Genomic DNA, 14,459 nt, shown 5'->3' on the forward strand with positions numbered 1-14,459 from the left:
ATTTAGAGAGAGCAAGAGAGAGTGCAAGCAGGGTAGGGGCAGAGAGAGACAGACAGACAGAATCCCAAGCAGACTCCTTGCTGACAGTGCAGAGCCAAACATGGGACTCAAACTCACCAAATGTGAGATCATGACCTGAGCCAAGATCAAGAGATGGACACTTAACCAACTGAACCATCCAGGCACCCCGCCTGCTTTCCTTTCCTCTGTCAGTGTTCATTTAGTGCCCATTTCTGGTGGCCTTTCTTTTCTGTCTTGTTTCTTTTTTAATATATACTTTTCAATTTTTTTAATGTTTATTTTTGAGAGAGAGAGAGAGAGAGCTCAAGCAGGGAAGGGGCAAAGACAGAGGGGGAGAGAGAGAATTCCAAGGAGGCTCCATGCTGTCAGCACAGAGCCAGATGTGGGGCTCGAACCCATGAATCTTGAGATCATGACCTGAGCCAAAGTCACCGCTCAACTGACTGAATTACCCAGGTGCCCCTGTCTTTTTTTTTAAAAAACAAACAAACCAACAAACCAACAAAACCCAAAGAATTAATTTAAATTTTTAAATTTAATTTTAACTTAATTTTTATTTCAGCAATACATATTTACAAGTTAGATGATTAGTTCTTAAAAGGGAAAGAGAAATCACCACCCTTTTTCCCACTCCAAAATCCCCAGAGGCCAACCTTGTCCATTCTTTTCATTGTTTCTTCTGGGCTGTAGCCCCTATTGCTAAATAACATTTTTATACAGCTTTTATCATTCTTTAGCTTTAGTTATTGTGCATTTTCTGTGATTGAAGATGGGGACCTAGATTTCTTACACCCCTCCCCCACATACATATCCTCTCCTCTCATTTCCCAAAAAAAGTTATATCACAGCATTTTGTTACTTACATTATATTGTGTAAACATTAGTCACAGCTGAGCCATGTAGTGTACTATGATTATGTTTCCTTTCTTAAACAACAGTTTCTTTTTGCTAGCATTCAATGATCACAGTGTCTTTTCCCTTGCTTACTTTTCTATGTACTTTCACTAGTTCATCCCAACTTCTTCAAGAAAAATATAAATCTCTCCAAATTGATTGTTCACATCAGTTAGTTTCTTGTTTTTCTGCTACCACCAACATCCTGTGTTGTTCACCTTTCCCCTGTACTGGATTCCTTGTGTCCTAGATGTCATGTTTTCCTCTATCTTGGCTTAATCACTTATTTTGGAGGAGCACATCCTCACAGTAGGTTTCTGATAAAAAGTACATGGGTAATAAAAGTGTTGAGACCTTTCATATTGAAAATGTCTCTATCCTGATTTGTTTGTTGGTATTTTTTATGTTTGGACCTTTCCCCCCTGCCCATGTGTAGTGGTCATTGACTATTCATAATTAATAATGAGGCTCTAACAGGTTGACTAGATGCTCTCTGAATAGATTAGTTGCAGTGTGGGCTTCCCTGTCAGGTAGGTAATAAGGAAGATGCTGGCTTTTATGTTGGGGAATCCTCAACAGTCTGTATCTGTTAGTCTTTTTCTTGCATTTCCCCATAGGTGAATTCTCGTCTATTGTTTTAACAGGATATTCTGTCAGCATCCAGACAGAGGAGTAAGGGAAAGGTTCTGGGACTCTTGTTTACAATGAAAACATTCACTTCTTCCCTGACTTTAGAACACTACCTTCCTCCCACACTCTACTCTGCCTGGGATCAACAACTCTAAAGAGAAAATCTCATGACAGTGAGGAGGGGTAGGTGCCTGGTGGGGGGAGGGAACTCTTATTCAGATTTTCAACCAATTTGCCTGAAGATTTGTAGGAAGAGCGGTAAAGTAAGCACCTGGCCAACCCTTCTGCATGGAGATTTTTTAAACTCTTACAAGCTGTGTGAACTTGAACAAGTTTCTTAATTTCTCTGAGCTTCCATTTCTTCATTCATAGAGTGAATGGCTTTAGTGTGAGGGTTAAACGGGGTTCCTGAATGTCAAGTGCCTGGCACAAGTCTGCCCAGCGTGGAGAGGGCATTTAATTGTTGGTGGTACAATGTTCAGGGAGGTAGTAGTTGGTAGTCTCCCTAGCTTTTTTCAGTGGACAGAAAGGATCCCTTCCCACTATCCAGTTCTTTTCTATACTCCCTCAAAAGGAAAGCCACCCTACGCATGTTCTGCCAAGATATTAATAGAATTTCAGGGGTACAACCACCTTTACAACTTACCCTCTACCCCACTCTCTCTTTCAGTGCCCAACCAAACCCTTAAAGCAACCTCCTCCATTCTGGCTCCCATCCAAATGGATTAATGAGCAGGACTGAGAACTGCAGTGCAGTCCAAACCCAAATCCTAAGAGTAATATTGACCCCCTCTATTCTGCTATTTCATACATAATCCCTCCACCCCCCTAGGGTAATGCCCCAGTTCCTCCTCCTAGTCTTCTTATCCTTTCTAGCCCCCTGGCGAGAGAGACAAAGAGAACCTTCTTGCCTTCAGTGTGCTAGAGCCTCTCTCCCAGTGCAAAATAAAATTTGTCTTTCTCCCTACTTCTAACCAGCTCTTTCTTGCCCTAGTCCTTCTCTCCCTTTTTCTCTCACCGTTCTTTTTTGGGACCCTGACTGCCTTGTTAAAGGGCAGCCTTCTTCACAAAGTCTTTTCACTGATTCCTTAGGATACTTTTCTTATCTGCTCTGGAATCTCCTTTAGCTCTGGAACCTGGCTATATCTTAGGGGACTGAAGATGGAAGAGGAGCTGGAGAAGCTGGGGAAGTTGAAGTTGTCTTAAAGTTAATTTAGATTGGCTGGTAGAACAGAGATCTGGTACAGAATCTGAAGAAAATAAGCACCCAGTGTGCTCAGCATTTTTTCCCAGTCTAACATTTAGGTTGCAAGACTAGTAGAGATTTTGCCTGCTACATTCTCATTTAGACTCAACTACTGAAAACACACCTAATAAAATGTTTGAAGTAGGACTTATTAACAGAAGTCATGGTCAATTAAATGTTAGGAATTGATCTTTGTTGGAAATAATGTAAATACATGGTCATGTGACTGGGACTATGTGTGAATGAAGGTGGACACAAGTACACAAGAACAGGCCTCATTTAATAACCCCTTAAACTTGTGTTTCCTCTTTCAACCACTTGCAGACAGGAATGCTGCACTTTGTCTTCCATGGGTGATCTTTTCTGAGTGCAGACCTTAGTCTGTCCTTAAAATTTTCCCCAGCAAAATAATAGAGCAAAGGATTGAGGCAGCTATTGGTTGCTGCCAAGGTCAGTGTGATGACCACAGCTTTCTGAAGATTATCTTCGCATTTATCCACTTTCCACGTGACCAGGTGGAGGGTTCTCAGTATGTGATAAGGCAGGAAACACAGAAGGAAGATGATCAAGGCAATGATGATGGTGATAAGTGCTTTCTTGTGAGAAACCCGCAGCCCAGATTCTGGGACCTTTACCTTTAACAGGACTCGAATGATTAGCAGATAACAGATGCTGAGCAAGCAGAATGGTAGCATGAAGCCTATCACCAAGGCAATGTAGTTCATCGTCTTCAGTTTAACAATTTTATTCATATTCAACTCTAAGCATAATGTGATATTGCCATTCTGCTCAGAGCCATTGTTCAGAAGCACTACTGAGGAAGCCATGATAAGGACCCATATGACCACACACAGAATCCAGGCACTCCTGATACTAGCCACATGGAGGAGCCGGAAGGGATGAACAGTTGCCAGAAAACGCACAATGCTCAGCACAGTCAGGAAATAAATGCTGCTGTACATGTTGACATACATAGAATAAGACATAATCCTGCAGCTCAGGTCCCCAAATATCCAATTGGAGCCTCTGATGTAATAGTCAACTCTGAAGGGCAGTGTACTTGTGAACAAAAAATCTGAAATGGCCAGGTTTAGCATGAAAACATTCACAGACGTGGGCTTCTTATAAGGCTGCAGGAAAACATATATGGAAAATCCATTTCCCAAGGTTCCCCAGACAAATATTATCAGGTACACGATGGGGTAAAAATCCCTTTTGAAGTTTTCGATTGAACAGTCCGTGTTGCTGTCATTACTGCTGAAGGTGCCACTGGGTTCCATTTATGATGTGGAGATGTATAGAGGCAAGGGCATAAGTTTTCTCTCCACGCTGGATTTAAAAAAAAAAAAAACACAGACACAAAAAGTTACTTCCTGCTCACTACTTACATCTTTCCAGGTTTTAATGAAACAGGGAGAAATACTAGCTTTTCTTTGAAACTTGAGTCAAAAATATCAGCAAAGTTTTTACCATATGCTCCATTATATTTCATGATACATTTCTAGAATACAAAATAAACATTCATTTACTTTGTTGAAGCAGAAGCCTCAAACTTGGGAGACCTTTGGTCCAGTGCTTATGTTCATACTGCAGTCCAAATCTACCAGACAGCAGATGTCTCAACAAAATGTATGGAAGACAAAAGGAAGTGGCACAACATTTTCAAGTGCTGAAAGAGAAGTCTACCAACATTCTACTATGTTGAATAACAGTGGCAAGAGTGGACATCCCTATCTTGTTCCTGACTTTAGGGAGAAGGCTCTCAGTTTTTCCCCATTGATGATATTGGCGTGGGGCCTTTCATATATGGCTTTTATGATCTCAAGGTATGGTCCCTCTATCCCTACTTTCTTAAGGGTTTTTATCGAGAAAGGATGCTGAATTTTGTCAAATGCTTTCTTTGCATCTATTGAGAGGATCATGTGGTTCTTGTCCTTTTTTTATTGATGTGATAAATCACATTGATTGTTTTGTGGATACTGAACCAGCCCTGCATCCCAGGTATAAATCCCACTTGGTCATGGTGAATAATTTTTTTAATGTATTATTGGATCTGGTTGGCCAATATGTTGAGGAAGAAAAGTCTACAATTCAGAGTTCTATAGCCAGCAAAAATATCCTTCAAATATAAAGGAGAAGACAAGGCATTCTCAAATGATGGAAAACTAAGAGAATTTGTTGGCAGCAGACCTACCCTAAAAGAATGACTAAAAGAAGTTCTCATATCAGAAAGGAATCAGTAAAAGAAGGAACCTAGGAACATCAGAAAGTAAGAACATGATAAGCAAAAATATGGGTAAGTACAGTAGGATTTTCTTCTCTTTTTTGAGTCTAAGTTATGTTTGATGATTGAAACATTGTCTGGTGTGATGAGCTTTAATGTAGGGGAATTTTTAAAGATAATTATAACTATATTATAAATGGGGAAAGGTAAAAGGATACAAAGGAGGTAAGATTTCCACACTTCACTTGAGTTGGTAACATGATGATGCCAATAGACTGTGGTAAGTGATGTATATGTAATGTAACACCTAGAGCAGCCATTAAAAAGCTATACAAAGAGATAAGCTCAAAACACTAGAGATAAATCAAACCAGAATACTTAAAAGTGTTCAAGTAGCCAACAAGAAGATAGGAAAAAGAAAATAGATAATACAAATAGAAAAATAAAATAAAATGGCACACTTATCCCTAAAAAATAAATAATTACAATAAATATAAATAGTGTAAATATACCAATTAAAATATAGATTGACAGACCGATATATCTATATCTGTCTATATATATATATATATATATATATATATATATATATATATATAAATTATATGCTGTATATAAGAAATTCACAGTATTGACATGTTGAAAGTAAAAGGGTGAAAAACATATATGTCATGCAAACATTAATGAAAGGAAATCAGGAGTGGCTCTTAAGACCAGATAAAGTAAACTTTAGAACAGGGAAAATTGGGGCGCCTGGGTGGCGCAGTCAGTTAAGCATGGGACTTCAGCCAGGTCACGATCTCGCGGTCTGTGAGTTCGAGCCCCGCGTCAGGCTCTGGGCTGATGGCTCAGAGCCTGGAGCCTGTTTCTGATTCTGTGTCTCCCTCTCTCTCTGCCCCTCCCCCGTTCATGCTCTGTCTCTCTCTGTCCCAAAAATAAATAAAAACGTTGAAAAAAAAATTAAAAAAAAAAAGAACAGGGAAAATTATGCAAGGGACAATATATAATGATAAAAGAGTTTATCTACCAAAAAGACACATCAATTCTAAATGTGTATACACCTAACAACAGTTACAAACTATGTGAAGCAAAAACTGATAGAACTGAAAGGAGAAATTGACAAGTTCATAGGTATAGTTGGTAATTTCAAAACCCTCTCTCAGTAAGTGATAGAGCAGCTAGACAAGAATACAGAAAAACTCAAATATAACATCAACCAACAGGAACAAATTGACATTTATAAAAAAATCCATTCAACCAAAGCAGAATACACATTCTTTTCAAGTGCCCACAAAACATATACCCAAATAAACCACATCCTGGGCCATAAAAAGAAAACCTCAACAGATTAAAAAAAAATTGAAACCGTACAGAGTGTGCTCTATAACTACAATGGAATCAAACTAGATATCAACAGCAGAAAGATAATAGGAAAATCTCCAAATGCTTGGGCACTAAACAACACTCTTCTAAATATTCCATGGGTCAAAGAGGAAGTCTCAAGGGAAACCAAATAATATATTGAACTCAATAAAAATGAAAATGTATCATATCAAAATTTGTGGGGTATATCAAAAGCATTGCTAAGAGAGAACTGTAAAACACTAAATGCACACATTACAAAATAGTTTTAAATCAATCATCTAAGCTCCCATCTCAAGAAACTAAAAATTTTTTAAATGAGATAAACCCAAATCAAGAAAAAGGGGGCAAGTAATAAAGGTAAAAGCAGAAATCAAGGAAATTGAAAACAAAACAAAAATCAAGGAGAATCGATGAAAGAAAGAACTGGTTATTTGGAAAGATCAATACAATTGACAAACCTCTAGCAAGACAGACAAAAGTAAAAATAGAGCAGACACAAATTACCATTATCAAGAATGTGAAACAGGGAACATCATGATAGATACATCAAAAATATAATAAAGGAATACCATGATTACCTCTACAAGAATAAATTTGATAACCTAAAGGAAATGGATTAATTTCTTTAAAAAAAAAACTACCCCAACTCACCAAATACAAAATGATAAATTTAACTACTGAGAAAATTAAATTCTTAATTTAAAGCTGTAAAAGGAATCTCCAAGTCCAGGTGGTATCCCTGGACTTCCACCCAAATCTACCATATTTTTTTTTTATTTTTTTTTTAACGTTTATTTATTTTTGAGACAGAGAGAGACAGAGCATGAACAGGGGAGGGGCAGAGAGAGAGGGAGACACAGAATCTGAAACAGGCTCCAGGCTCTGAGCTGTCAGCACAGAGCCCGACGCGGGGCTTGAACGCATGGACCGTGAGATCATGACCTGAGCCGAAGTCGGACGCTTAACCGACCAAGCCACCCAGGCACCCCAGCAAATCTACCATATTTAAATAAGAATTAACACCAATTCCATGCAATCTCTTCCAGAAAACAGAAGAGGAGGATACATATCCCAGTTTATTTTACAAAGCTAGTATTACCTTGATATCAAAACCAGACACAGTATAAAACAAAAGACTACAGACCAATATTCCTTATGAATATAGACACAAAATCTCTTAGCAAAATATTAGCAAGTAAATTTTAGCAATATTACAAGAAGAATTATATATCATGACCAAGTATGGTTTATTTCATGCATTCAAGCCTGGTTCAATATTTAGAAAACAGTCAATGGAATTCATGTTAAGAGGCTAAATGAGAAAAATCATGTGATCATATCAATGAATGCAGAAAAAGCATATGAACAAAATCCAATACCCACTCTTGATCAAAACTCTTAGAAACAGAGGCATACAGGGGAACTTCCTCAACTTGATAATTATCAACAAAAAAACCCCGCTCATAGCTAACATAGTTAAGGGTAAAAGACTGCATGCCTTCTCCTTAAAATTGGGACCAATGCAAGGATGTCTACTCTTACTACTCTTATTTAACATAATGCTGTAAATTCTAGCCAATGAAATAAGGCAAGAAAGGAAATCAACATCTTAGTGATCAGAAAGGAAGAAAGAAAACACTCCCCATTTGCAGATGACATGACTGTTTACACAGAAAATCCCAAGGAATCTACACCAAAAAGTCATAGAAGTAACAAGTAAATTCAACCAAGTCACAGGATACAACACATAAAAATCAATTGTATTTTTATATACTAACAATGAACATATGAACACATTGGAATAAGAAATACAGTACCATTTGCAATCATTCAAAAATAAAATGAAATACTTAAGTGTAAATCTAACAAGACATTCCAGAATTTATATGTTGAAAACTACAAGATGCTGATGAAAGAAATCAAAGTTCGAAATAAATGGAGACACACACCATGTTCATGAATTGGAAGGCTCAACAGAATAAAGATGTCAATCTTTCCCAAATTGGCTTATAGGATTAATGAAATTCCTAATAAAATTCATGCAATACTTTTTTTGTTGTTGAAATAGATAAGATTATTCTAAAATTTATGTGGAAAGGGAAAGGAACTGGAAGTGCTCAAGACTGTGATATTGAAGGGATAGACACATAAATTAGTGGAACAAAACAGAGTACCTAAAAAAAGAGTTACACAAATATGCTTAACTAATTTTTGACAAAGGGCAAAACAGATTCAACAGAAGAAAGACGGTATTTTTGTAGTGCTGGAGCAAGTGGACATCCATAGGCAAAAGAACGAACCATGACTTAAACCTCGTACCTTATACAAAAATTAACAAAAATGGATCATAGACCAAATTAGTAAAATGTGAAACTATAACTTTTTTAGGAAAAAAAGCATATGATAAAATCTTTGGGATTTCAGGCTAGACAGAGTTCTTGGACATAACATCAAAAACATGATCCATGAAAGGAAAAATTGATAAATTGGAATTCATCAAGATGGAAAACTTTTGCACTGCAAAAAGTTCTGTTAAGAGGATGAAAAGATAAGCTACAGACTAGGAGACAATATTTGCAAAACACAGATTCGACAAAGGACCAGTGTCTACAATATATAAAGAACTCTCAAAACTCAACAGTAAAAACCAAACCAACCAAACAAAACAAACAATCCGATTAGAAAATAGGCAAAAGACATGAAGAGATATTTCAGGTGTGTAGATGACGTATAGGTACATAAAAGTTTGTCCAATAGCATTAGCCATTAAGGAGATGCCAACTATAACTACCATGGGATAGAACTACACATCTATTAGAATGGCTAAAAAAAAAAAAAAAAAAAAAAAAAAAAAATAGTGATAACCCCAAGACATTCTAGTTACCAATCAGACTTGTAAATGTAGTAAATTGTGACAATTGTTTCCTAAACTTCTAATACCCATTGTATAGTCTGTCTATTGTCTTGAGTGTTGTTTGCCCCTCAGAGGAAAAGTTAATAAGGAAAAGACAAGGAAAGACCCCACTAGTCCATCTTCCAGCTGCCCCAGGGACTGAGTGTTCAGAAGGACTGGCATTCTTTGCACAAATTTTGTCCTTTGGATCAACTTGGTGTAAGGTCATCATTTCAAAAATTGGAATGACTTCCTCTGTCATATCTTTGTGACCCTGAGATCTGCTTTGTTGTTTATTCAGCCCTAACTTGAGACAGGTGACCTTTGCCCAAATTTCAGAGGCAGAAGTGCAGACAAGCACCATCCTTACACCACCGCAGGTCTCCTGGGGCCCACTCAACTTCAAACTGCACATCTCCCAGGGCCAAGAGGTTTCCTTCAGCTTTTCCTCCCTGTAAAGCACTCGTGCAACTGGCACAATATCACCAGGGACAATTCAGAATTGTAATGGCCGCTTTGGGGAAGTTTTGACATAAACAAGATTGTTTACTTGAGAGGCACTCTAGAAACAAAAAGTGAGGCAACTTTCAAGAGGAAGTTGTCTAAAAGAAAGATTCTTTTATTTAATGTTGGTGATACCCCTTCCTTTACTTCCATCTGTTGGGGACTAATAAATGCTGGATTTTTTTGTTTTTTGTTTTTTGTTTTTTTTAAATCAGTCATTGACAAAATTGGCAAGGATGTAAGCCAATTTTGATGTCATTCCTTTTCATGTATATATTTTGAAATATGTTTTTTTTTTTTTAGATTTTATTTTTAAGTAATCTCTACACCCAGTGTGGGGCTTGAACTCACAACCCTGAAGTCAAGAGTTGCATGCTCCTCCGACTGAGACAGTCAGGCACCCCCCAAAATTTTTTTTCTTTTTTTTTTTTTTAACATTTATTTATTTTTGAGACAGAGAGAGACAGAGCATGAACAGGGGAGGGCAGAGAGAGAGGGAGACACAGAATCTGAAACAGGCTCCAGGCTCTGAGCTGTCAGCACAAAGCCCGACGCGGGGCTCGAACTCATGGACCATGAGATCATGACCTGAGCCGAAGTCGGACGCTTAACCGACCAAGCCACCCAGGCGTCCCCAAAAATTGTTTTTCTATATACAACCTTTCTTCTCAGAGGGAACATAATTGTCTTTTTTTAGTGTTAATGTCATATTCATCTAAAGGAGTTCCCTCTTCCTTTTTGTTTTTCATTTCCTCTTTCTCATTTTCCTTCTCTTAAGAAATAATGATTACTTGATTAAGAGTCCTTCACTCTTTATGTGTACATTTGAGGAATGTATAGTCCAGATAAACAGGTGAAATGTCTGAAATGTAAAAAAAGACAAAGTTATTAAGATGTATTTCATTTGTGGACCCTAAAAGTATATTTACATAATAGCTTTGTTATTACACTTGTGAGAAAAGAAAGGGCATTACTTCTCAAGTTAAAAGAAGATAACATTTTTAGCATGATTCAGTCTTTAAAAATTAGTTTAATATATAAAAACTAGTGTCAGCACAATATTTTGGTTTGTACAAGGCCAGGATTAAATTTCTTTTGATTAAACTGAATTTCCTGCATTGTTTATGAATTAAGCAATATTCCACTACTTCCATAACTTGTTTAAAATTCAAAATTATACATATAAAATTGTATTTAACTAAAATGACCAATAACAATGAATGCCTTTTTAAAGGTTTAATTTTATGACATTCTAACTTTGGGACAAAGTATAAGAATTTAATATTTTAACTAAAATTATAATTTCCTAAAATTATGATTATAATTTATAATTATAATTATAAATCCTTAACTAACTTTAGGACCTTAGACAAATAATTAATAAATAATCTTTAGATGCCTAAACAGTTTCTAAATAAGAACAGATACAAAACAGTGATCATTACATGTAATTTTTTCCTTAGTTTTTACAAGGGCAGTAGATGAACAAAATTTGTAAATGCCTTTGAATTATACTTTTTTTTTTTTTTAATTTTTTTTCAACGTTTATTTATTTTTGGGACAGAGAGAGACAGAGCATGAACGGGGGAGGGGCAGAGAGAGAGGGAGACACAGAATCGGAAACAGGCTCCAGGCTCTGAGCCATCAGCCCAGAGCCCGACGAGGGGCTCGAACTCACGGACCGCGAGATCGTGACCTGGCTGAAGTCGGATGCTTAACCGACTGCGCCACCCAGGCGCCCCTGAATTATACTTTTTAATTACATTATACTTTAAAATTATTTAAATTGCATGACATAAATGCTAGTAGATAGAAATATACCTGAATTATTCTTTATTTTCTCTCCTCTAAATTTTCTTATGCTTAATGAAAAAGAAGATTGATTATTTTGGTTAAAGATGATAATTAATATAAATAGTTAATACAGAGAAATACAAATATGCATAGAAGATAATGATATGATTTTCTGTTTGTTTATTAAGAAAACTAAAATAGTTTATTCAGAGGGTAAATTTAATTTGATACACCCTTTGTTTTATTCAATAGGTTTAATTAAAAAAAATTTTTTTTTCAACGTTTATTTATTTTTGGGACAGAGAGAGACAGAGCATGAACGGGGGAGGGGCAGAGAGAGAGGGAGACACAGAATCGGAAACAGGCTCCAGGCTCTGAGCCATCAGCCCAGAGCCCGACGCAGGGCTTGAACTCAGGGACCGTGAGATCGTGACCAGGGACCGCGAGATTGTGACCAGGCTGAAATCGGACGCTTAACCGACTGTGCCACCCAGGCGCCCCTCAATAGATTTAATTTTAAAGCTATAGTTCAATACTTTAAATTCATTACTATTTGTGTATTTATACATTTGTGAATGCCTAAATGCATACATATGAGGGCATATTAATAAATCCTTTGTTATAGATTGTTTTAGGAATAATGTACAAAAAAGTAATATTAGAATTAGTCTTTTTAATATAAAATAATTAGGTTATTTTATACTCATTAATAAAGATTTTTGTAAATAAAATATTCTGTTAAATTTCAGTGCTTCTGATATAATTTTAAATCATTTTTAAAAAGATTCCTTGCTTTCAAAATAAAGTTTCTAATAATTATTGTTGAGTATTTTTATAATGTTGCCTATAGTTATTTCTTGACTCTGAGTTATATCTTCTCTCATCAAACAATTATTCCTGATTCTTTCCCAAATCCAGGCCCCCAATTTAGGATAAAGCTATTAATATGCCATTTGTGCCTAAACCATCTTTGGGTTTTACTAAAATGGCCAAGGGGTAACACAAGATTTGTTCTTTCATCCTATGAAAGAAAGAAAATTTGAGAATAATTAGGTTTCTAAAAATCCTTTGAATTTTGATTAATATAAAGCTATTATAAAAGTGTATTTATTAACCAAACTTAGTAATAAAAAAGCTCATAAATTACCATAAAAAAGGTTGAAGTCCCTAAGTTAATTACACTTAGGTAAAATATGCTAATATAAATATCTTTGAGGGATTGCATACTTTTTAAGTTAAAAGAAGCATGCTTATGTTTAAATACAAAGATTTCTATAGCTGAGTATAAAAAGATTTTTTCCAGGGTTCTAGGCTCACAAACACTTTTTCCTTTTTTGGCATGACAAATCTCAATAAGCACTAGACTTTCTGAGTCAATCACATGGGAATCATCAGAGACCAACTGTTGATTTCAGTCTTTCATTAGATCTCATTAAGCCATCTTGTTTAAGACTGATAGCAACTCCAGCAGGCTTATAGAGGCTTTACATCCACTTAGTCAACTTAGTTCTATGGTCTCCACTAAACTTTTAACAGTCTCCCTGTCGGTGGTGTCTGGCTGACTCAGTCAGAAGAATATGTGACTCTTGATCTCTGGGTCATGAGTTCAAGCCCCACATTAGGTGTAGAGATTACTTAAAAGAAATAGCTTTCCTGTTATACAGACTCTCCTATTGATAGAAATAACCTGGGACTTCTCAGCCAATCACATAACTTCCTATATAATTTTGCTGGTTTCCCTTAAAACATCATCATCTGTTGCTTTAACACTAAACTAGCTACCCTCCTTTCCTCATCTATTAAAAAAAAGCCCATGATGGGTTACCTCAGTAATGGAGGTATCCATACTTTGCATGGACCTTTTAGATTCTCCCTTGGATATCCCTGATTTAATTTTGTTTGTTGGCTGGTTCCTACTTTGGAAGAAAAACTAAAATTTCCAAGCAGGCTATGCTTGAATTTACCCTTGAAATATGAGTTTTATCTTGAAATAAAATCAATTCAGATGACTAAATTAATTGCCTTTACTCAGACTTGCTGACAAAAGGATAAAAGAACCAATATTTATACTTATACATGGAATATGATTTTGGATCCATCCATGAATTCAAAATAGTTTAGAAATAGAGATTTCCTGACACTACAAGACTCCCTATAAAGTAGACAATGAATCAAAGAACCTTGAGATGTCTTGCTCTTACCCAAAGAGAAAGCCATAATAAAAGTAGAGTTTAGTAGAGTTTCATGATTTACCTACAATGGCAGAGATAAACTGGCAATGATACTGAACCAACACTGGCAGGGAATTTGAAGGCTATTGCTAAGGACATTCTAATGCGTGCCCTACCTGCCATCAAGACAATTCTAGCAAGTCTGTAAAGGTAGAACATGGACAACAACAGCCCCAAGGCTCCTTTGAACATCCCCAGAAGATCTGTGAATGTGTTCTGGTTATTGTTTATTCTCAGAGTGTGTTAAGGCTTTTCTTTGCTAGAGAGCTCTGGCTGTATGGTAGAAAAAAAAAAATTGCTTAATTTGGGAATCCCAACCTGTCTCTTCAGTAAGAGACACACATTTCACTGACATAGTCATCAAAGAACTGTAAAGCTTTACCCTTTACTTAGAAACAATACTCCTTATCCACGGACAACAGGGAAAGTAACAACTAATGGAATTCTAAAATCCTCAAACTTCTAATGGTTGAAGTATTTCCATTGGCCTTGATTGCAGACAATGAGATCAGTCCCCTCTAGAACCAACAAAGTATCTCCTCCTGAGTATATAACAAGCTGCCTAGAGCATTTGGGAATTACTTCCAATCTTTGATCCTATCCTATTGCCATCTAATGTGATGACTATAGGAAAGCTGCATTTCCAAAGTATTCTCC

At 36.4% G+C, this 14,459-nt stretch overlaps 1 protein-coding gene across 4 annotated transcripts in view; it reads right to left on the reverse strand.

The window, feature by feature from the left end:
* Positions 1-555: 555 nt before the first annotated feature.
* CYSLTR2 (cysteinyl leukotriene receptor 2) overlaps positions 556-14,459 on the reverse strand; it is a 43,238-nt gene continuing 29,334 nt past the window's right edge. For 2 of the 4 annotated variants that reach the window (XM_045475917.1, XM_045475908.1), the window contains 2 exons: positions 10,438-10,639; positions 556-4,120 (listed from right to left, as the gene is read on the reverse strand). In XM_045475917.1, the coding sequence (XP_045331873.1) occupies positions 3,082-4,071 (990 nt within the window). In that variant the 5' untranslated portion in view covers positions 4,072-4,120; positions 10,438-10,639 and the 3' untranslated portion in view covers positions 556-3,081. The remainder of the gene's footprint in view (positions 4,121-10,437; positions 10,640-14,459) is intronic. The other 2 variants (XM_045475900.1, XM_045475890.1) reach the window with 1 other exon arrangement.

The sequence above is a fragment of the Leopardus geoffroyi genome, chromosome A1 (assembly GCF_018350155.1).
Source record: "Leopardus geoffroyi isolate Oge1 chromosome A1, O.geoffroyi_Oge1_pat1.0, whole genome shotgun sequence".
NCBI classification, from domain to species: Eukaryota; Metazoa; Chordata; class Mammalia; order Carnivora; family Felidae; genus Leopardus; species Leopardus geoffroyi.